General features: G+C 36.1%; 1 protein-coding gene and 2 pseudogenes across 1 annotated transcript; all 3 read left to right on the top strand.

Moving 5' to 3' along the window:
- Olfr1070-ps1 (olfactory receptor 1070, pseudogene 1) lies at positions 4,736-5,210 on the top strand (annotated as a pseudogene).
- Olfr1069-ps1 (olfactory receptor 1069, pseudogene 1) lies at positions 13,779-14,677 on the top strand (annotated as a pseudogene).
- On the top strand, positions 22,157-23,098 carry Olfr1066 (olfactory receptor 1066). The gene has a single exon (NM_001011735.2). It carries the CDS (start codon positions 22,157-22,159, stop codon positions 23,096-23,098), a length of 942 nt encoding a protein of 313 aa, NP_001011735.2.
- The last annotated feature ends 429 nt before the right edge of the window (positions 23,099-23,527 follow it).

The following is a 23,527-nucleotide window of genomic DNA, read 5'->3' as shown; positions in this document are numbered from 1 at the left end:
CTTAAAAGGGGGAACAAAAATATCAATGGAAATAGAGGATGGAAGGAATTGGGAGGGAGAAAAGATAGGGAGGGGAAAAAAAGAGAAGAGTCAGGTATGGGAGGAGATGGAGGAGATTTACAGGGGGTCAGGAAATTGAACAGAGGTCTGTTGCAATGAGGGATGAGGAACTGGGGGGTAGCAACCAGAAAGTCCCAGATAACAAGAAAGCAATAGCCTCCCTTGACCTCACAGGGATGACATTAGTTGAAATAACCTACAGAGAGGAGGGAGAACCTTTCAAGACCATATTCAGACATTAGGTCCTGGCCTCCTGGTTGAGGGATGGGGCCAACCACCCATCTCCAAAATTTTAACCCAGCATTGCTCCTGTCCAAAGGAAAAACAGGGGCAAAAAGTGGAGCAGAGACTGAAGGAAAGGTCATTCAGAGACTGCCCCTTCTGGGGATCCATCCCACATGCACACACCAAACCAGATACTATTGTAGCTGCCAAGAAGTGCTTGCCAACAGGAGCCTGATACAGAGCTCCAGATAGGCTCTGTCAGATCCTGACCAATACAGAGATAGATGTTCTCAGCCAATCATGGGATGACACCAATGGAATACTTAGGGGAATGACTGAAGGAGCTGAAGTGGTCTTATAGATCATCAATTGGATTGGAGGCCCTTGGTCCTGTGAAGGCTTGATGACCCAGTGTGGAGGAATGCTAGGGCAGTGAGCATGGTCAGGTAAGTGCCTGGGGGATAGAAGTTTTGAAGAGGGAAAACTAAGAAAGGGGCCAACATTTGAAATGTAATTAAATAAAATAAAAAGAATATAATTGTTTCCTTAGAAAGCAGCAACAGAAAAGATTTTATTCCTGAAGTGATATGATTTTATTGTGTTGTTTGTTTGTTTGTATTTTTTGCTTTGTTTGGCTTGGTTTGATTTGCTTAGGTTTTGTTTAATACATTACATACCAGATTATCCTTTTGCTAATTCCTAACCAGATGATACATTAGGCATAACTCCTCTGGACCATGTCCTTTAGGTTTTTATCACTGATTGTTAAATACATATAAACAAGGTGAATTAGGGATACTAAATGTGTTCAACCTGCATGCTCTTTTCCTTCACTTCAACTGTACAGCAGAATATCCACAAGATTTTGGGAGGCTGGAATCTCAAAATTTAAGATTAGGGTTTTTTTTTCTATTTTTGTTAAGGCATTTTACTTAATAAACATGTCCTTTGTTTACTGTGTTGTGCAAATTGCATGAATTTTTCAAATTCTGTTTTACTCACAGTAATGCCTGGAGCTGAAAATCAAGATTTTATTGACAGTAACGAACAACTAACCTCAGAATTTTTTTTATCTTCGTTAGATATTTACTTATTTATATTTCAAATGCTATCCTGAAAGCCCCCTATACCCCCCCCACCCTGCTCCCCAAACCATCCACTCCTGCTTCCTGGCCCTGGCATTCCCCTGTACTGGAGCATATGACCTATGCAAGACCAAGGGCCTCTCATCTGAGACACAAGCTCTGGGGGGAACTGGTTAGTTCATATTGATTTTCCTCCTAAAGGTTGCAGACTCCTTTAGCTCCTTGGGTACTTTCTCTAGCTCCTTCATTGGGGGCCCTGTGTTTCATCCAATAGATTACTGTGAACCTCAGAATTTACAATATTTTGGTAAAAACAGTTCTTAAAGTGTTTTTTAAATTTCTGTGCTTCAAAATTATGATACTCAAGAGTGCATAGAAAATGGAGAAATTATTTTCTGTATGATGTGTTAAGCCAGCTATATGTTAAATGATAGTAGAAAGACAATTCAGTGAATGAGCCTTTAAAATTTGAAAACAAGACAGCACTGGTAGTCCCTCAGGGCACATGCCCCTGAAGAATAATGACTCTCCCTTACTCAGCAATCATAAGTTAACATCAATAGTTTCTCAGCTAAGGTTATAACTTCATCACCTCTTCCACATCTGCGCTTTCATTTTTGTCTTTCTTGACCTCAGATAGTTTTTGTGCATGTAATCATAGTCATTTTCAGTTCATGTGCACAATAGTCGTGTTGTATCTCCAAAATACAGTTTGGCTATTATCTCCGGTCCTAATGTTTACACCCACCTCATACCCGTATCTCTCCTGGGACGGCCATCTCAACAAAGTGATGTGATGAAGATATCACATTGAGGTTTGAGTATCATTACGTTCTTTATTTTCTACAGTCCCAGCAATTGTAGGTCTCTGTTAATGCCATTTATTGTAAAACAACAACAACAACAAAAAAAAAAAAAAAAAAAACTTCTTTCTGTGATGAGTGTTGAGAGACACACTTACCTATGGCTTACTGTAAGTGCTTAGAGTCCCATTAAGACTGTGTCCTTTTATCAAAATTATTATTGTAGAATCTTCTGGAGGGTCTATAACCTCGGGTACTTACACGCCTAAATCTTGCAAGGTATGATATCTATCCTGAAATAGGCAATTTTCTCCTTCTACCATGTGGGTTAAGAGGAATAAAATTAGGCCTTCAGGATTGGCAACAAAATGGCATCCAGTTCAAGGGGAGGCTCCAAGGTCTGACACTATTCCTGAGACTATGGAGTGCTTACAAAAATGGACCTATCATAAGTGCCCCCTGAAAGACCGAACAAGCAGCTGAAGAGTCAGATATTTACACCCAAGCAATGGGCAAAAGCTGCTGACCCCTGTAGTTGGATTAGGGAAAAGCTGGAAGAAGCTGAGGAGGAGGGTGACCCTGTAAAAGGACCAGCAATCTCAACTAACAAGGACTTCCAAGATCTCTCAGACATGTAACCACCAACCAGGCAGCATACACCAGCTGATATGAGGCCCCAAACACATATACAGCAGAGGATTGCCTTGTCTGGCTTAAGTCATAGAAGATGCACCTAGTCCTTAAGAGACTGGAGTTGCCAGGGTGGAGTTGGAGGGTTGGGGACATCCTCTTGGAGACTGTAGGAGAAGTAATGGTATGTGGATCTGTGAGAGGGTGAAACAGGAGGGGGATGAAATCTGTAGTGTAAAAAACAGATTAAATAATTGAAAAAACTGAAAAAAAAAAAGAAACCTCTTTGGGAGAATCATCTCTGGAATATTTCCTTATGATTCACTGAGAGAAATGTAGTTTGGATCTCACTCTAACTTTGAAAAGAATTACTGGAGAGTAAGAATACACTTGACAACTGTCTAGTGATGATGACAAATTTTCTTTATTTTGTACTAGATCTCACGAAAATATTTGAAAATTACTTTATAAGACAAAAATTCAAGTGTTTGACTTTCTTGCTAAAAAAATTTACATCAAATGTACCTTTAAAAAACTTTTATCATTTGTAAAACAAACCAATAGAAGAGAGAATTGGTGGTTTCTGCAATTTCTAGCAGTACTTATATATTTTAATGATCCGATTTTCTTTTAAATTTTACTATAAGAAATTTATATTTTTGAAAAAGCCACAGGATTCAAAACAATATAGGCAAAATATTGGAAGCACACAACTTGCAAGATTTATTTTATATCCTCAAATTATACATAAAAAATCTTTAACCAAGATGTTGACAAGTTGGTTTCATTGTCTTTTTTTCAGAGAATAACATGTCTACCTTTCTTACTATGTAACATTTTTTGTTTTTCTATTAAAGATATTGAAACATGCATTTTCAATATTTAGAGCTGCTGCTTTATTGTCATTTACACTATGATGTGTAGGAGGTTCTTAGAAGTGTCTTCTCTGATTACAGCATTATTTGCACTGTGTCCTTTATCATAATGGGGAGTTAATCTTGTGCTAGCAGGAGGATGTTTCTGCCACACACAATAATCATGACAAATGCCTTGCAATATTTTAGGTTTCTTGTTTTTGTTTTTGTTTTTTTTTTGTTTTGTTTTGTTTTGTTTTTTTGCTAGGGTGTGCATGGCATATCCAATCATATAAAATGAGAAACAATGACATTGATAATAAACTTATTGACATGTATGCTGTGTTTTAAATGTTACCTGTTTAACAGAGAATATGACAGTTCAAAATATTGGTTGAGTTTAACAAAGTGTTCTTCCCTCAATTTTTTTTTTATATTCTCAAATTCTCCTAAATCAGTTTATAGCTCTAACATATATTTAAATCTTGTTTAAGTATATGATCCGATGCGAATATTAATTCTCTACCTATGAATGATTAAATGTATGAAGAAAGCCTATGTACAAATTTTATTAGTTTACCATGTCCACAAAGATACACTCAGGTCAGAACATTGCTAAAATTTATTACTATGTGTTATAGAAAATGAATTATCCAATGTTTAAACTAGTAAAACATCTACTAAATATTTTTAGAGTCTAAATATTTGATGAAGTAGAATATTTCTCATTTTAGTTTTGTTTTTACCACCAGATATGAGGAGGGGACATACTTCCAAGACTACAAGAGCAAATATCTGTACATATTGAATGACATTGTTTTCTAACACAAATCTACTTCAGAAACATTCTTCTAATCTGTATTTCTGTTTATAAAGTCATTTATAAGTGTGTTACACATGTGTATCAACGAAGGAATTTTACATATTTAAATTTGAAACAAATTAGTTTTATGTTACCTAAAATAGTTTGTAAAAATTCCTCCAAAAGTTACTAAATTCTGTTGATAATATGATGTTTTACTTAACAAAAAAATTAATTACCTAGGATGGAAAAGCACAACACAGAGTGGTCTGAGTGGTGACCCAATTCATCCTGTGGGATACTACAAATCTCCCTCAGCTATTGGCATCACTGTTGTGATTGTTCCTCATCATCTATTTCATTTCCATGATAAACACCTTGAGCATGATCCTCATTACCATGGTAGGCGCCTGGCTGCATGTACTTCTTTCTCAGAAATATAGCTATAAGAGTTCTTATTTATTCAATAGCTGTTGGAACCAAAATCTTAAGAAACTTTATTGCTGGTAAAAACCAGTATCTTTTAGAATTTGTGATACATGGTTAGCATTCTATCTTTGGCTCATTGCTTGTAAGATTTTTATTCTGTTTTCAAGGACCTATGACCACTATTTAGCCACTGTTAAGTCTCTGCTTTTATGAAACTCTCATGTCAAGAATATTATTTTGGTTACTAGTAGCAATCTTTATCTTTAATGCACAATTGTGACTATTCTATTCTCTATTCACAGTTAAGATTTTCTTTTTTATTGTTGTTTTCTCTTTACATTTCAAATATTGATACCCTTCCAGGTCTCCCCTCTGCATTGCCCCATATCCTTGCTCTTCTCCCACCTGCTTTTATAAGGGTGCTATCTCACCCATCCACCTACTCTCTCCTCAATGCCCTAGCATTCTCCTATGCTGGGGCATTGAACCAAGGGACGTCTCTTTCAGTGATTCCAGATAAGGAAATACTCTGTTACACATATAGCTGGAGCCATGGGTAGCTCCATGTATAATCTTTGGTTGGTTGTTTAGTCCTTGGGAGCTCTAGAGGGTCTGATTAGTTAATATTGTTGTTCTTCCTCTGGGGATGCAATCTCCTTCAGCTTCTCCAGTACTTCCCTTAACTCTTCTCTTCAGGTCCCCATGCTAAGTCTGATGGTTGGCTGTGAGCATCCGAGTCAGGCTCTTGCAGAGTCTCTCAAGGGACAATTTTATCAGGCTTCTGTTAGCAAGCACTTCTTTGGTATCAGAAATGGTGTCTGGGTTTGGTGTCCTTAGGTGGGGCAGTCTCTGGATGGTCTTTTAGTGGTAGGATTGCAGCTTGAGTACAATAAAGAATGATAAATACAGAATTGCTATCAGGAATGGAGATTCTTGGAACATGGTGAAATGTGATCATCTTTGAAACCATTCCTGATGTAGATACTTATGTTACTCTGCTAGCTGTAGGAAACCACAGGTTTATTTTCCAGTGACTATTTTTATTCACTTATTTTTAGTGATTTTGCTTTACATTCCATGTACACCCCTAGGACATATTAGATAGAATACAGCACAAAATCCTCATTCTTTTTCCAAAACATAAATAGGCTTTTCAGGTTGGGACAGGAGAAAAGGAGTCTTTAATGAAGTGTTTCCTCAAATTTACCAATGTGTGCACACACTGTATTAAAATTAAGAAAGAATTTATATGTTCATATATTCGCTGATTTCTTCATATAAATTCTGTTGGTGTTTGATCCTCAATAGTAAACTTACACACATATCTAATCAATATCTTTTACAATATACCACTTTTAGCTACTATATCTGTAACTTTAAGCATTTCATAATACAGTTTTCAATGACTAGTGGTGGAATTTTTTAAATGTTCATAGCTGCTATTGCAGGATTATTTTTGCATTATTACATATTACTAAATGTACTGATTACATTTCACTATGCAGTTATAATTATAAAAAGATGAAATCAAAATTTTAAAATATGGATAAACATTCACATATATATCAGCAAATATTTTGACAATATTAAAACTCTTTAATGTCCATGTCAATAAATTATAACTCCACCTCTACTTTGTAATATATTTTTATTTATTGTGAGCCTACCCATTATCTCTATGTCTCCATAGGATTGTTAACCTTGAAAGAAATAAACAATTCAATAATATTTTTAGGGTCCAATTTGATGAAGCAGGATATTTTAGAGTTCAATTGGGTTGCTGTCACCTGATCTGAGGGAAGGACATAACTCCTACAGTTACAAAAGCAAATACTAGTAAACATCAAAAAATATTATTTTGTAACACAAATTTACTTCAGAACCATTTTTTATAACTTTGTCTATTTCTGTTTTGAAAGCTATATACAGGTGTGTTATATGTATATTAAATACAGAATATTAAATATTAAAAGTGAAAGAATGATATTTCTTTACTCTGTAATAGTTTATAAGAATTCCTCCAAATAATAATAGTTCAACTCTGTTGATAATATAATGTTTTATTTAGAAAAATTCATCTGAAAAGCTATCATAAGTAGTGACTGAATTCATCCTTTCGGTCATCACAAACTGCTGGATGATATAGATATCATTGTTAGGATTTTTCCTAACCATTTATCTGATCTCAATGATAAGCAATATGGGTATAATACTCATTACTATGGTGGAATTCAGAGAGAAAGCACCGTGAATTTCTTTGTCATATATGTTGCTTCTACAGTTCTTTTATTTTATTAGATATTTTCTTTATTTACATTTAAAATGTTATCCCCTTTCCTAGTTTGCCCTCCAAAAATCCCGTATCACCTCCCCCATCTCCCTGCTACCCAATCCACCCATTCCCATTCCCAGGCATGGTACTCCCCTATACTGGGGCATAGAACCTTCACAGGACCAAGAGCCTCTCCTCCCATTGATGACCAACTAGGCCGTCCTCTACTACATATACAGCTAGAGCCACAAGTTCCACCATATGATTTCTTTGAATGGTGGTTTAGTCCCAGGGAGCTCTTAGGTACTGGTTAGTTAATATTGATGTCCCTCCTAAGGGTCTGCAAACCCCTTCAGCTCCTTGGATACTTTCTCTAGCTCCTTCATTTGGGACCCTGTGCTCTGTCCAATGTATGATCCACTTCTGTATTTGCCAGGAACTGGCAGAGCCTCTCAGGAGACAGCAATATCAGACTCCTGTCAGCAAGCTCTTGTTGACATTTGCCATTGTGTCTAGGTTTGGTGGTTGTTTATGGGATGGATCCCCATGTGGGGCAGTCTCTGCATGGTCATTCCTTTAGTCTCTGTTCTAAATTTGTCTCTGTGACTCCTTCCATGGGTATTTTGTTCCCCTTACTAAGAAGGATTCTGAGCTTACAATTCTTATATATTAAACAGATGTCAGAACCAAAATTTTGGAATATTTTATTGTGGATCAAAAGACAGTATCTTGTAGACTTTGTGCCACACTAGTAGGTTGTGACAATTCATTCTTATTTCATGTCCTTTGACCACTAAATGGCCAGTAGTAAATTTCTACATTTATGTTAGTCCAGTCAAAAAATAATTTGTTGGTTTCTAGCGGTAATTATTATCTTTACTAGATAAATTTGTCTGTTCTAATGAAAACTAAGATTTTTTCACTTTATCTTTCTTTATGCATAAGCCATCAGTAATTTCTAATGCAGCAGTCTTCCTTTTCAATTTTGTTCTGTTCAAATATTCACAAAGTTCTACTGATCATTTGATCTCTCCAGATCTTTCCTTCTTTTCTGATTTAATGCATTTATTATATACTAATCAATACATAAATTGTTAGTGCACTAGTGCAGAGATCAGAGGACAGCTTCATGAATGAGTTCTCTCTGTCCATCCTTGTGTCCTCTTGACCAGACTCAGATCCCCACACTAAGCAGTTTTACCTGTGGAGAGATCTCTCTGAGAAATTTCTGATTCTTTAATGAGGGGAAGTATTGAGTTATATAACACAGGTGGTATGAAAATCATTACTTGAGAGTCAAAAGGTACAATTAATACCTTTATGAAAATGGGAAAACTCCTTTTTATACTAAAAACAATTAAATTTTCTGGGATTATAGTTTTGAAAAATAGCATTCAACTATCAGTGAACAAAAGAATGTATACTAAAGAATGTGTATACTAAAGAATGCTTTTCTTTTCATTGAGTCCTAAATGTCTTCGAAGGAAAAATTTTAGGTCTGCACTAATCTATAAGAAAATCAGTAGTAAGTGTACTTAATTTTGTCCTTTACATCATTACAAATCACACTAATACAAAATGGACCACAATTGGATATTATTCAGATATGCAATAATTAGCATTTATATTCTTTTTTGTGCGTGTTCAATATCTATTAAAAAGTAACTTGCAACCTAATAGCTTTAAACAAAGACAATAACTAGTTCAAGTTTCTTGGTTCAGTAATTACTTTCCCGATGCACATTTTCTTTTTTTTTCCTTTTTTTTTAATTAGGTATTTTCTTCATTTACATTTCCAATGCCATCCCAAAATTCCCACATACCCTCCCCTCCACTCCACTGCCCCCCACCCACTCCCACTTCTTGGCCCTGGCATTCCCCTGTACTGAGGCATATAAATTTTGCAAGACCAATGGGCCTCTCTTTCCACTGATGGCCAACTAGGCCATCTTCTGATACATATGCAGCTAGAGACACGAGCTCCGGGGAGTACTGGTTAGTTCATATTATTGTTCCACCTATAGGTTTGCAGATCCCTTTAGCTCCTTGGGTACTTTCTCTAGCTCCTCCATTGAGGGCCCTGTGATCCATCCAATAGCAGACTCTGAGCATCCACTTGTGTGTTTGCTAGGCCCTGGCATAGCCTCACAAGAGACAGCTATATCAGGGTCCTTTCAGCAAAATCTTGCTAGTGTGTGCAATGGTTTCAGTATTTGGAGGCTGATATGGGATGGATGCCAGGGTATGGCAGTCTCTAGATAGTCCATCCTTTTGTCTCAGTTCCAAACTTTGTCTCTGTAACTCCTTCCATGATTGTTCCCAATTCTAAGAAGGGACAAAGTGTCCACAATTAGGTCTTCGTTCTTCTTGAGGTTCATGTGTTTTGCAAATTGTATCTTATATCTTGGGTATTCTAAGTTTCTGGGCTAATATCCACTTATCAGTGAGTACATATCATTTGAGTTCTTTTGTGATTGGGTTACCTCACTCAGGATAATGCCTTCCAGGTCCAACCATTTGCCTAGGAATTTCATAAATTCATTATTTTTAATAGCTGAGTAGTACTCCATTGTGTAAATATACCACATTTTTTTGTATCCATTCCTCTGTTGCATCTGGGTTCTTTCCAGCTTCTGGCTATTATAAATAAGGCTGCTATGAACATAGTGGAGCATGTGTCCTTCTTACCGGTGGAACATCTTCTGGATATATGCCCAGGAGAGGTATTGCAGGTTTCTCCAGTAGTACTATGTCCAATTTTCTGAGGAACCGCCAGACTGATTTCCAGAGTGGTTGTACAAGCTTGCAATCCCACCAACAATGGAGGAGTGTTCCTCTTTCTCCACATCCTCGCCAGCATCTGCTGTCACCTGAATTTTTGATCTTAGCCATTCTGACTGGTGTGAGGTGGAATCTCAGGGTTGTTTTGATTTGCATTTCCTTGATGATTAAGGATGCTGAACATTTTTTTCAGGTGCTTCTCAGCCATTTGGTCAGAATTCTCAGGTGAGAATTCTTTGTTTAGCTCTGAACCCCATTTTTTAATGGAGTTATTTGATTTTCTGGAGTCCACCTTCTTGAGTTCTTTATATATGTTGTATATTATCCCCTATCTCATTTAGGATAGGTAAAGATCCTTTCCCAATCTGTTGGTGGCCTTTTTGTCATATTGACGGTGTCTTTTGCCTTACAGAAGCTTTGCAGTTTCATGAGGTCCCATTTGTCATTTCTTGATCTTATAGCACAAACCATTGCTGTTCTATTCAGGAATTTTTCTCCTGTGCCCATATCTTTCAGGTTTTTCCCCACTTTCTCCTCTATAAGTTTGACTGTCTCTGGTTTTATGTGGAGTTCCTTGATCCACTTAGATTTGACCTTAGTACAAGGAGATAGGAATGGATCAATTTACATTCTTCTACATGATAATTGCCAGTTGTGACAGGACCATTTGTTGAAAATGCTGTCTCTTTTCCACTGGATGGTTTTAGATCCCTTGTCAAAGATCAAGTGACCATAGGTGTTTGGGTTCATTTTTGGGTCTTCAATTCTATTCCATTGGTCTACTTGTCTGTCACTAAACCAGTACCATGCAGTGTTTATCACAATTGCTCTGTAGTACAGCTTTAGGTTAGGCATGGTGATTCCACCAGAGGTTTATCCTTGAGAAGAGTTTTTGCTATCCTAGGTTTTTTGTTATTCCAGATGAATTTGCAGATTGCCCTTTCTAATTCATTGAAGAATTGAGTTGGAATTTTGTTGGGGATTGCATTGAATCTGTAGATTGCTTTTGGCAAGATAGCCATTTTACTATATTGAACCTGCCAATCCATGAGCATGGGAGATCTTTTCATCTTCTGAGATCTTTAATTTCTTTCTTCAGAGACTTGAAGTTCTTAACATACATTTCACTTCCTTAGTTAGAGTCACACCAAGGTATTTTATATTATTTTTGACTATTCAGAAGGGTGTTGTTTTTCTAATTTCTTTCTCAGCCTGTTTATACTTTGTGTAGAGAAAGGTCATTGATTTCTTTGAGTTAATTTTATATCCAGTTACTTAACTTAAGCTGTTTATCAGGTTTAGGAGTTCTCTGGTGGAATTTTTAGGGTCACTTATATATACTATCATATCATCTACAAAAAGTGATATTTTGACTTCTTCTTTTCCAATTTGTATCCCCTTGATCTCCTTTTGTTGTCGAATTGCTCTGGCAAGTACTTCAAGTACAATGTTGAATAGGTAGGGAGAAAGTGGGCAGCCTTGTCTACTCCCTGGTTTTAGTTGGATTGCTTCTAGCTTCTCACCATTTACTTTGATTTTAGCTACTGGTTTGCAGTAGATTGCTTTTATCATGTTTAGGTATGGGCCTTGAATTCCTATTCTTTCCAAGACTTTTATCATGAATGGGTGTTGGATTTTGTCAATTGCTTTCTCAGCATATAACAAGCTGATCATGTAGTTTTTGTCTTTGAGTGTGTTTATAGAATGGATTACATTGATGGATTTCCGTATATTATACCATCCTTGCATCCCTGGAATGAAACCTACTTGGTCAGGATAGATGATTGTTTTGATGTGCTCTTGGATTCCATTAGCGAGCATTTTATTGAGTACTTTTGCATCGATATTCATAAGGGAAATTGGTCTAAAGTTCGCTATCTTTGTTGGGTCTTTCTGTAGTTTAGGTATCAGAGTAATTGCGTATCATAGAATGAATTGGGTAGAGTATCTTCTGCTTCTATTTTGTGGAATAGTTTGTGAAGAACTTGAATTAATTCTTCTTTGAAGGTCTGATAGAAATCTGCACTAAACTCATCTGCTCCTGGGCTTTTTTTTTGGTTGGGAAACTTTTAATGACTGCTTCTATTCCTTTAGGGGATGTAGGACTGTTTAGATCATTAACCTGATCCTGATTTAACTTTGGTACCTGGTATCTGTCTAGAAATTTGTCCATTTCATCCAGGTTTTCCAGTTTTATTGAGTACAGCCTTTTGTAGAAGGATCTGATGATGTTTTGGATTTCTTCAGGATCTGTTTTGTTGTTAGAGTTGGCATTCTTTTCTTGTGGCAGTCTTCTTTTTTTTTTTTTCCATTTTTTATTAGGTATTTCGCTCATTTACATTTGCAATGCTATACCAAAAGTCCCCCATAGCCACCCACCCCCTCTCCCCTACCCACCCACTCCCCTTTTATGGCCCTGGCGTTCCCCTGTACTGGGGCATATAAAGTTTGCGTGTCCAATGGGCCTCTCTTTCCAGTGATGGCCGACTAGGCCAACTTTTGATGCATATGCAGCTAGAGTCAAGAGCTCCGGGGTACTGGTTAGTTCATAATGTTGTTCCACCTATAGGGTTGCAGATCCCTTTAGCTTCTTTGGTACTTTCTCTAGCTCCTTCATTGGGGGCCATGTGATCCATCCAATAGCCGACTGTGAGCGTCCACTTCTATGTTTGCTAGGCCCAGGCATACTCTGACAAGAGACAGCTATATCAGGGTCCTTTCAGCATAATCTTGCTAGTGTATGCAATGGTGTCAGCATTTGGAAGCTGATTATGGGATGGATCCCCGGATATGGTAGTGTCTACATGGTCCATCCTTTTATCTCAGCTCCAAACTTTGTCTCTGTAACTCCTTCCAAGGGTGTTTTGTTCCCACTTCTAAGGAGGGGCATAGTGTTCACACTTCAGTCTTCATGTAGTATATTTACATTACCACAAGTACATAAACATTAAGTGCTAATGTGTGTTAGTAACCATGTCAGAAATAAAAATATCAGAAAAATAAATTTCATCAATGTTCTATCGATAACTGTCTACAATTTATATACTTGATTTTCTTTGTCATATATATATATGCATATATATATATAGTGTAGTAGTGAATTAAAGTGACTGCTCTCAATACAGTTGGGAAGAGCAAACATTGGCAGTTAATTACGGTATTCTCTGATTTAAGTTATTATTGGAACAAAACTAAATATTCATAATTGTGTATTTCACATCACATGTTTGCATGTGTGTGTGTAGATTACAGAAGATATATACATATTTTAATATATTTCAAAATAAATTTCAATGTTTGAAGATAATTTATTTAAGCACGTTTAGATGATAAAAACTCACCAAATGGCACTTGAAATCTATTGACTGTGCAATGATTTCCACTCAAAACAGAATTTCTCATAAACCTGATGGCGAGTCACAACTTTACAATGGTGACTGAATTCATTCTGGTGGGCAACACTGACTGCCCTGAGCTGCAGGTCCCATTGTTTGGACTGTTCCCCATCATCTATCTGATCATACTGGTGGGCAACTTGGGCATGAGCATCTGTAAAGGGCTGCAATATATGTGCCGCCACTAGATGGTGCTAAACCTCTTTGTGCGCAGCTGCGAGAGCACAGCCCGCCAAAGTCACTAGTCAGTCTCCCAGGGCTTTTGCCCAACCCCTGGGGGCTTTAGCCTATCCCCAGGGTGCATGAGGATCATGGGTGTTGCTACCAGTCCTAGTTTAGACACCTCACCAAAAGTATTTAAGCCACACACTTTCTGAGTCTTCTTTGTGTACCTCACTATGATATGAAGTAAAAGTTAACCACGGAAGAACCTGGTGTGTCCTGTGTTTATTTCCCGAGAGACGGGAATAAGCTCGGGATAATCATCCTTACCATGGTGGATTCCAGGCTGCAAACACCCATGTATTTCTTTCTCAGACACCTACTACTATTCAACAGCCAACAGCCGTGGGACCAAAAATGCTAAGAAATTTTCTTGTAGAACAAAATAAAAAAATATTTTATGACTGTGCATTCCAGTCATCTTTCTTCAGTTCATTGTAAGTGAATTTTTTTATTCTGTCTGCAATATCTTATGACTGTTATGTTGCCACCTGTAAACCACTCAACTATAATGTCATTATGTCACAAAGAGTATGTTGGATCCTGGTGGCAGTCCCATACCTTTACAGTATATTTGTTGCTCTCATAGTCACCATAAATATTTTTCCTTCTTCCTTCTGTGGCCCCAACATTATCAATCGTTTCTTTTATAATGGTACACCCTTGATATCTCTGCTCTGCTCATATAGAAAGGAAAATGAAATGATAATGTTTATTTTATCAACTATTAACTTGATTTCTTCACCACTGGTCATTCTTGTCTCCTATCTGCTCATTCTTAGAGCTATTCTTAGAATGAACTCTACTGAGGGCAGGCATAAGGCTTTCTCCACTTGTGGGTCTCATCTGAGAGTAGTCACTATCTTCTATGGGACTTTGATATTTATGTACAACCTAAATTACTGTATTAATTACAACCTAATTTCAGTCACACCTTAGACACTGACAAGGTGGTTTCCATCTTTTATACCTTAATAACCCCCCATGTTGAATCCCCTGATTTACAGCTTGAGAAATAAAGATGTAAAATATGTTCTTAGAAAAACAGGGAAATCCATACAAAATATTTTTTATAGAACACACATGTTATTTAAGGTTATAATTCTGCAAATCAAATAAATTTACTTGTTTTATAATTTTCAGTTAAGAAAACAGTAAAAAACAATGTTTCCTCAAAGAAAAGACAGATTATATACACTACAATTGAAAAAATGAATCATCACAGTGACTTTTTTAAGTCTACAAAGGATGGTAACATGGTTTTTATTGTGTATAAAAAATAAAAGGGCCGGGAAGCAGAGGCAAGCAGATTTCTGAGTTCAAGGCCAGCCTGGTCTACAGCGTGAGTTCCAGGACAACCAAGCCTATACAGAGAATCCTTTCCTCAAAAAACAAACAAATGGACAGGTTTTTTGAGTATCTTACATTCATTTTTTTAATGTAAGTGTACAATAAATTGCTTGGTTTTTACTTGTTCCTGTATATTTATTGGTATGAAAATGCATTTTAATATCTTTAATATTTACACTCATTTGTTATTCATATATAATTTTATTATTAGTGTTTTGAAAAGATTTTCATCACTTTGTCAGAGTAATGAAGCCTATAATGTTGATATGAAGGTCTTAGTAGTATCCAAGCACACAAATTCCTTCACTTCATAGGCAAACTTACATCATTGAGATTTCACATTTTAATTCTTTAATGTCATGGTCTATATGATTGTAAAAATTAACACCATATATTTAGTGGTTAAATAGTTCACAATTTCAATGAATCATCTAGTATTGTATAATTTTCAATGCATGTGTGTGTGTCGGGGCATGTTATAGATGACTTGACTCTGCACGACAGCTAGCATTACTTTCCTTCTGTCTTGTTATTGGATTAATCTTAACTCAACAATTCACACTTCTCTTTACTCAGTGATTTAATATTGTCTCTCTTCTAAAAGTAAATTATATGTATTATAAGTATATTTACTATACCAAATTATACTAATTATTTTATACTAAATTATATAAGTATATTTATTTATTAAAGTATGTTTATATATTATATTTTGGTTATTGGATATAATATCATCGCCATAATTAATGGGAGTATGGAGGCAGAAGGATGAGGATGCTAAGGACAGCCGGGGATACATAGTTAGTCTGAGGTTCTGTTAACATAGGATAACTTGAATAAAGAAACAAAGCCTATAACTATTTACCCAAGAATACATTAAATTTGGCTTGACAATCATTTTATTGATTTTATACCAAAGCCTAGCTAATACGATATTACAAAAGTGAAATTAAGTACAGGCTTAAACATATCTTGTGGGGCATTGGGCTATGTACAGACAGGCTGGTCTCGAGTCAAGCTGAGGTCTGAACCCCGGATTTGTCATAGTTCACGTACATGACACGGTAGGCATTCCCTTATACTCCTGGAACTTTGGCTCCTGTCTAAGTTACTGCCCTCCACAGCCCCTACAAGAGAAGCATTGCTAGAATTCACATAGGCAATGTCCCATGCTTCTGACCTTCAGGTTAAACTCCTTCACAGTTACCTAGCAACAGTAAAGACCATAAGAGGGGCTGCTTGGCCCCATCTTGCTCTTTTACTCCTCACTCTTACCCTCTCACTCCTCTCTCTGTCTTCTCTCCTCTCTCACTTCTCTCATTCCTTTTTTCTCTTACCTCTCATTTCTCTCACTCCTCTCTCCTCTATGTCTTATCCTCTCCTTTCTCCTCTCCTCTCCTTTCTCCTCTCCTTTCTCCTCTCCCCTCCTCTTCCCTCCCCTCCCCTCCCCTCTCCTCTCCTCTCCTCTCCTCTCCTCTCCTCTCTCACTCTTACTCTCTTCCTCCTTGTCTTTCTACAAAAAGGTCTGAAACCATAGACAGTCTATGCTCAAGATCCTCTGTGCTTACTCTTGCAGTTATGGGAACCGCTCTTCACTCTTCCCTCTCTCCCATAACCCTGGGGCTAGAGGATGTGGTCCCAGGGCCCCAGGTTGGGCCAGGGGCATCTCTGGGACAGGCCAAAGAGTAGGGAGATATAAGAGTGACTCTAGCAGAGACTCCTAACAGTGAAGGATATGGAGTTTAAAATGACCACCTCCTATAGCCAGGCTAGAATTCACATGGAGGGAGGGGGACACCAATCCACTCACAAAGCCTTTGACCCAATACTTGTCCAACTTAAAAGCTATACAAGGAGAAAGCTGGGTCTGAAAAAGAATTCGACATCACAAATTCTCTTGGCTATTCCTCACTTCTGGACTAAACTCCACTTATCAACGAGGGCATACCATGTGTGTTCTTTTGTGATTGGGTTATGTCACCTAAGATGATATTTTCTAGTTCCATTCATTTGTATAAGAACTTCATGAATTTATCGTTTTAATAGCTGAGTAGTACTCCATTATATAAATGTACCACATTTTCTGTATACATTCCTCTGTTGAAGGACATCTGGGTGCTTTCCATCTGGCTATTACAAATAAGTCTGCTATGAACATAGTGGAGCATGTGTCTTACTACATGTTGGAGCATCTTCTGGGTATATGCCCAGGAGTGGTATAGCTGGGCCCTCAAGTATTACTATGTCCAATTTTATGAGGAACAACAAAACTTATTTCTAGAGTGGTTGTATCAGCTTGCAATGCCCTCAGCAATGGAGGAGTGTCCCTCTTTCTCCACATCCTCACCAGCATCTGCTGTCATCTCTGTTTTTAATCTTAGACATTTTGACTGGTGTGAGCTGGAATCTCAGGGTTCTTTTGATTTCCATTTCCCTTTTGACTAAGGATGTTGAAGATTTATTTAGGTGCTTCTCAGCTATTCTGTATTCCTCAGTTGAGAATTATTTGTTTAGCTTTTTACCCCATTTTTAATAGGTTCATTTGGTTCTCCTGGAGTCTAACTTGTTGAGTTCTTTGTATATATTGGATAATTCACAGACCACATGAAGTTCAAGAGGAAGGAAGCCCGCAGTGTGGATACTTCGGTCCCTCTTAGAAGGGGGATCAAAATATCCATGTGAGGAGATACAGAGAAAAATGTGGAGCAGAAACTGAAGGAAAAGCCATCCAGTGACTGTCCCAGCTGGGGACCCATCTCATATACAGACCTAAACCAGACACTATTGTGGATGCCAACAAGTGCTTGCTGACAGGAACCTGATATATCTATCTTCTGAGAGGCTCTGCCACTGCCTGACAAATACAGAGGTGGATGCTCTCAGCGAACCATTGGACTGAGCCCAAGGTCCTCAATGGAGGAGCTAGATAAAGGACTGAAGGAGCTGAAGGAGCTTGCAACCATATAGGACAAACATCAAGATGAACTAACCAGTACCCCTGGAGCTCCCAGGGACTAAACCACTAACCAAAGAATACACTCAAGGCTCTAGCTGCATATGTATCAGAGGATGGTCTTGTGGGACATGAAGGAGAGGAATGGCCCTTGGTCCTGTGAAGTCTCTATGTCCCAGTGTAGGGGAATACCAGGACAGGGAAGCAGGAGTGTGTGGGTTAGTAATCAGTGTGAGGGAGAATGAGATAGGGGGTTTTCAGATAGGAAATAAGTAAAACAGGGATAAAATTTTAAATATAAATAAAGAAAATATCTAATAATTAATAATAAATTATTAAATTAAAATCAAACACACTCTTCTGATGACATGTGGTGGTGCTGTTCTTCAATTTCAGCTTTGGAGACAGAAATGAATTCCAGGACAGAGTGGGTTAAATAGTGAGACTCTCTCAAAAAAGAAAATGAATAAAACAAAATGAATTTAATGTGGGAAGAAAAAAAATCCTCTTTGCAATAAGAACTAACGTGTTTTCAATAATGCTCAATACGTTTCTGTTTTTGTATATTTATTGTTTATCACTGAACAGTGTAGTGGGAGAGGTTTTATTCTGGGAATATTGTAGTTTGTTTGTGTTCTTTTCCCACCATTTAGCACATTTTCATTTATATAATTTCTAACCAGATGATAAATGAGGCAAAATCCCTCTGGGACATTTCCTTTGGGTTTTGTCATTAATGGTTAAGTGGATATAAACGAAAAGAATTGGGAGTATTCCTGTTGTATTCAAACCTGTGTGTGCTGTTTCATGGGTAAGAATAAACTGCAGAATATCTGAAGGATTAGGGGGAAGAGCACTAGAATCTAAACGTTACTGTTCTATTTGTGTTAGATATTTTATTTAATAAGTACATTGGTTCTTTACTGTGGTGTGTGAGCCTCACGTATTTATGAAATTCTGATTTACTCAGAGTAATGCCTCATAACTAAAACCAACACTGTCTCAAAAAAAAATAAAAAAAAATTTACCTACATAAATAACTATATTCAGATTAAAGCAGTTCTTAGAGTCTGAAATTTACATCATTAATGAATGCATTTCAAAGTAAAGATATTCATGAAATACAAAATAGTTTATATTTGATATGTTAAACTAGCTCGGTTATTATGCTTTGAAATAAAATATATAGTAATATACCTTTGAATTTTGCATGCAATGGGGTATGAATACTCCTTCAATAATAATGACTCTTCGTTACTCAGCTAAAACAAATTAACATCAATAGTTTCTTAGCTAGACTTAGAACCTTTCTCATCACCTCCACAAACATGTTTCTTGGTTTTTGGGGTTTTTGTTTTTGTTTTTGTTTGTGTTTTTTTTTAATACCTGGCTTGATCTGCAACAGTTCTTTTGCATATGGGCACAATCACTTTTATTTCCTGAGCAGAATAGCTCTGGTGTGACTGGAAAATATAATTTGGTTGCAGTTACCCATTGCCACTGATACTTACAGACTTCTAAGACCAACAACAGTTCTGGGACGATGCCTTAGCCTTGCAAGCACGGGGCTATGATGTAGCCTTCACAAGTAGTGCTGAATACTGTGGAGGCTTTCTATTCGCTGCACACTGATCATTTGTGCTTCTCTGTTCATCACAATTTACTACAAACATTTGCTTCTTTGATGAGTGTTGGGAGATCTACTTATCTATGTATGTAAGTCTTCAATAGTCACTGCAAAACAATTTCCATTAGAATCATCATATATTCTATCCAGGACCTATAACCTTGCTGCCCTTAGGTTTTTAATCTCCTGAAATGTTGACAGGTGTGATTTGTGTCTTGTAAGAGTTATTTCACTTCTTGAATCCAGTGGGTTTCAGAAAACAAATCAGGTTTTCAAGATTGGAAACAAGTAACTTTTTGTAGCTGAACCATCAGTGGAAAAGTTCCTCATCCTTTCCTGAGACAAACAGAGTTTGCATCTCACCACAGGTGTGAAAAAAAAATTACTAGAGAGTAAGAAGATATTTACAAATAGATTTAGTATAATGACATTTAAAAATCTATTTTGTGGTATACATCATTAAACTACCTATTAAAATATTTTATAAAATAAAGTCCAGGTGCTTTATCTTTTTTACTAGAAAACTCATATTGTATTTACCTTATTCTTTTAACTTTTACCTTCGTAAAACAAACCAATAGAAAAGGGGAGAGTAGGTAGCTTCCAGAATTTCTAGAGCTATTTATATATTTCAGTCATCTGATTACTTCATATTTCACATGTGAAGAGTATATTGTCATGAAAGATCACCAGATGCACAAGGAAAGTATTTGACAACATATTGTAAGCCACACTACATTGCTTTATGCCATAAAAAAGGCATTAAAAAGAAATCAACTTTAAACAGGATGTTCAAACTGACTTCATTGTACTGTGTTCAGAGGCTAATGTGGCTACATTTCATGTCTCCTGTGTATGATTTATTTTTTCCTATTAAGAAAATGTGAGACATGCATTTTTCAATATTTATACCTGCCATTTCCTTGTAATTTTTACAGTGATGCTTCTTCTGAGAATAGAGTTATTTGCACTGTGTCCTATATCTTATTGGGAAGATGATCTTATGCTAACAGGAGGATTTTCTGCTATACCAATGAATCATTTCAAATGCCACCTACAACATTTTCTTTTTCACTATGATGTTTGTGTACCACAATCAATCAAATAATAGGAAGCAGTCACATTTATTATTGACATTTTAAAACATATATTCTCTTTCAGAACTCTTGTTTATCAAAGAGGAATTTTGACAAGTCATCATATAACCAATTTAAGTATGTTTTCTTTCATTTTAAAAAAAAAAACAACTCTTCATATATTCCTAGATCAGTTCTGAGCTATAACATATTTCTTTGTTATATATGTATCAATTATACTAAAAATTACCTATCAGTGAAAGATTAAATTATATAACGAAGGAATCTTGTTGTTCGTTTTCTAATGAGACAAAGAAAAGGTATGGATTTGGGTGGGTGGGGAGATGGGAAGGATCTGAGAGGAGTTGGGGAGGGAAATACATTGTATGAGAAACTCTGTTTTCAATAAAATATTAAAATTATAAAAAGTAAAGAAAATGGATACAGAGATATAATTCTAAATAACAGACTTGTTAAATTTTACCATTGAGTGGTACAGGTAGATGGTAGGTTAGTTGTGTGGCTCATCTGTTTCATGACCAGTTTCTATTTGCTCATCATTTTAGGTCAAAACAAAAACAAAAGCCTCTATCCTATGGGGTGTGCACATCCACATATGAGGGACATTTTTTTTCCAGGTAAGTTACTGTACACAATGACTCTTTGAACTAGTGATTATCATATTTGTGGACTGTGGTTGTAGAGCACAGAATCCCATATTTAGTGCCTGTTCATCTTTTTAGTAAAAAGTACAAAGCCTTCTTAGTTCTGTTTATACTGAGAAGGTATTCTATCCATGATGAATTATTTTTAAATGAATGTTTCTCTACACTAGGTCAAGGTGAAAGGTGGTTGCATAGATATGCTGTACAGTTTACTTTTTCTTCAAATAAGGACAACTCCAAGTGTGATGTGCTACAATATTTTCATTAACTTACCTAAAATACATTGACTAAGGGTTATGATGATGCTATCTGTTTTAGCTATAGCTTTTAGGATTTTACACATCTACATATGTATCTAGAGTGTCCAAATTATTAAAAAGTTCTCAGTAGATGTGTGTATTATAATCATCATGAATGTTATATAACATAAAAATATAATTATAATATCAAAATATAGTTTTATTTATATGAGAAATAAAATGAAAAAGTTAATAATTTTATCCAAGTCTGTGAAGTTTCAAAGTTCTACAGTTTTTGAAGTTTTATTTTTTTTCTTCACATCTAATATTTTGAACGTACTACATACATGAGCCTGCCAATCAAGGTTTATCAGCATTAAAATTTTAATACTTTGGGCAATACATATTTGAGGTATTTGACAAAGGGCATAATTCCCTGTCTTAGTTTTACACTAAAAATGAGATAAATGTGACAGTTTATGTTTTACTTGGCAAATAAAATTATTGCAGGCAATTACTTGATGCAATTTTGTACGTATGCCATTTTTGTGCAGATGAATTCATATTCAAATATTTTATAAGAAATATATAATTTATATTAGTTTGGTAAATAAAATAACTCTATATATTTGAAAACTACTAATAATGCTGGTGCCTTTATTCAGAATAGACTTTCTGATCTTCTCTAATGGAGAAATATAATCTCACAATGGTGACTGAATTCATCCTGGTGGGCATCACTTACCACCCTGAGTTTCAGGTACCATTGTTTGGACTGTTCCTCATCATTTATCTGACCTCACTGTTTGGCAACTTGGGCATGATCATCCTTACCATGGTGGATTCCGGGCTGCAAACACCCATGTACTTCTTTCTCAGACACCTTGCTACTACTGATCTTGGTTATTCAACAGCTGTGGGACCAAAAATGTTGAGAAATTTTCTTGTAGATCAAAATACAATATCATTTAATGCCTGTGATATCCAATCATCTTTCTTTAGTATGTTCATTGTTTGTGAATTTTTTATTCTTTCTGCATTGTCTTATGACTGTTATGTGGCCATCTGTAAACCACTCCTCTATACTGTCATCATGTCACAAAAAGTATGTTGGATACTAGTCACAATTCCCTATCTCTATAGTATAATTGTCTCACTTATAATTAACATAAAGATTTTCACTTTATCCTTTTGTGGCTACAATGTCATCAGTCATTTCTACTGTGATGCTCTCCCTTTGTTAACTTTGGCCTGCTCAAACACACATGAAATTGAGGCAATAATTTTAATCTTCTCAGCTTTTAATTTGCTTTCGTCTCTTCTTATAGTAATTGGGTCCTATCTACTTATCCTTATGGCAATTCTAAGGATTAACTCTACTGAGGGTAAATGGAAGGCTTTCTCTACGTGTGGGTCCCACCTGACAGTTGTCATCGTCTTTTATGGGACTTTGATATGTATGTATTTGCAACCTACATCCACTCACTCCATTGACACTGGTAAAGGGACTTCCATCTTTTACACCCAGGTTATCCCTATGTTGAACCCCTTAATATACAGCTTGAGGAACAAAGATGTGACAGATGTCCTTAAAAAAACAAAGGAAAAAGTGTACAATCTTGTCTCATAGAATTTTTATACTATTAAAAGTTGTCATATCTATCTATCTATATATATATAATAATATATATATATATTGTTTTAGAATGAAAGGACAAGAAAAGAACACCAAGGTTAAATTCTGTGTGTGAATGAGAAGAATAAAAGTTGTTAGAAAGATTTAAATGGATGTTGTATTTCAAATATTATAATAAAATATTCAACATTAACACGTGTTTCTCTTTTATTTTCTATAGATCCACTCTTTATATTTTAATATTTTTGCCTACTTATTAGTTGACTTAAAAGCAAACTTGACTATTATATTATGAAGTGAGCATATTGCTTAGATGTTAAGGTCTCATTCGTATTAATATACTTATGTATCCTTATTCCATCCAGACACCATGCACTGATTTCTTATTGTTTCTTACATTCATATTAAGCTAATACATGCCAT

Source organism: Mus musculus, chromosome 2, assembly GCF_000001635.26.
Source record: "Mus musculus strain C57BL/6J chromosome 2, GRCm38.p6 C57BL/6J".
NCBI lineage: Eukaryota > Metazoa > Chordata > Mammalia > Rodentia > Muridae > Mus > Mus musculus.
The sequence above is the reverse complement of the archived record's forward strand: the minus strand, read 5'-3'. Positions and strand labels throughout refer to the sequence as shown.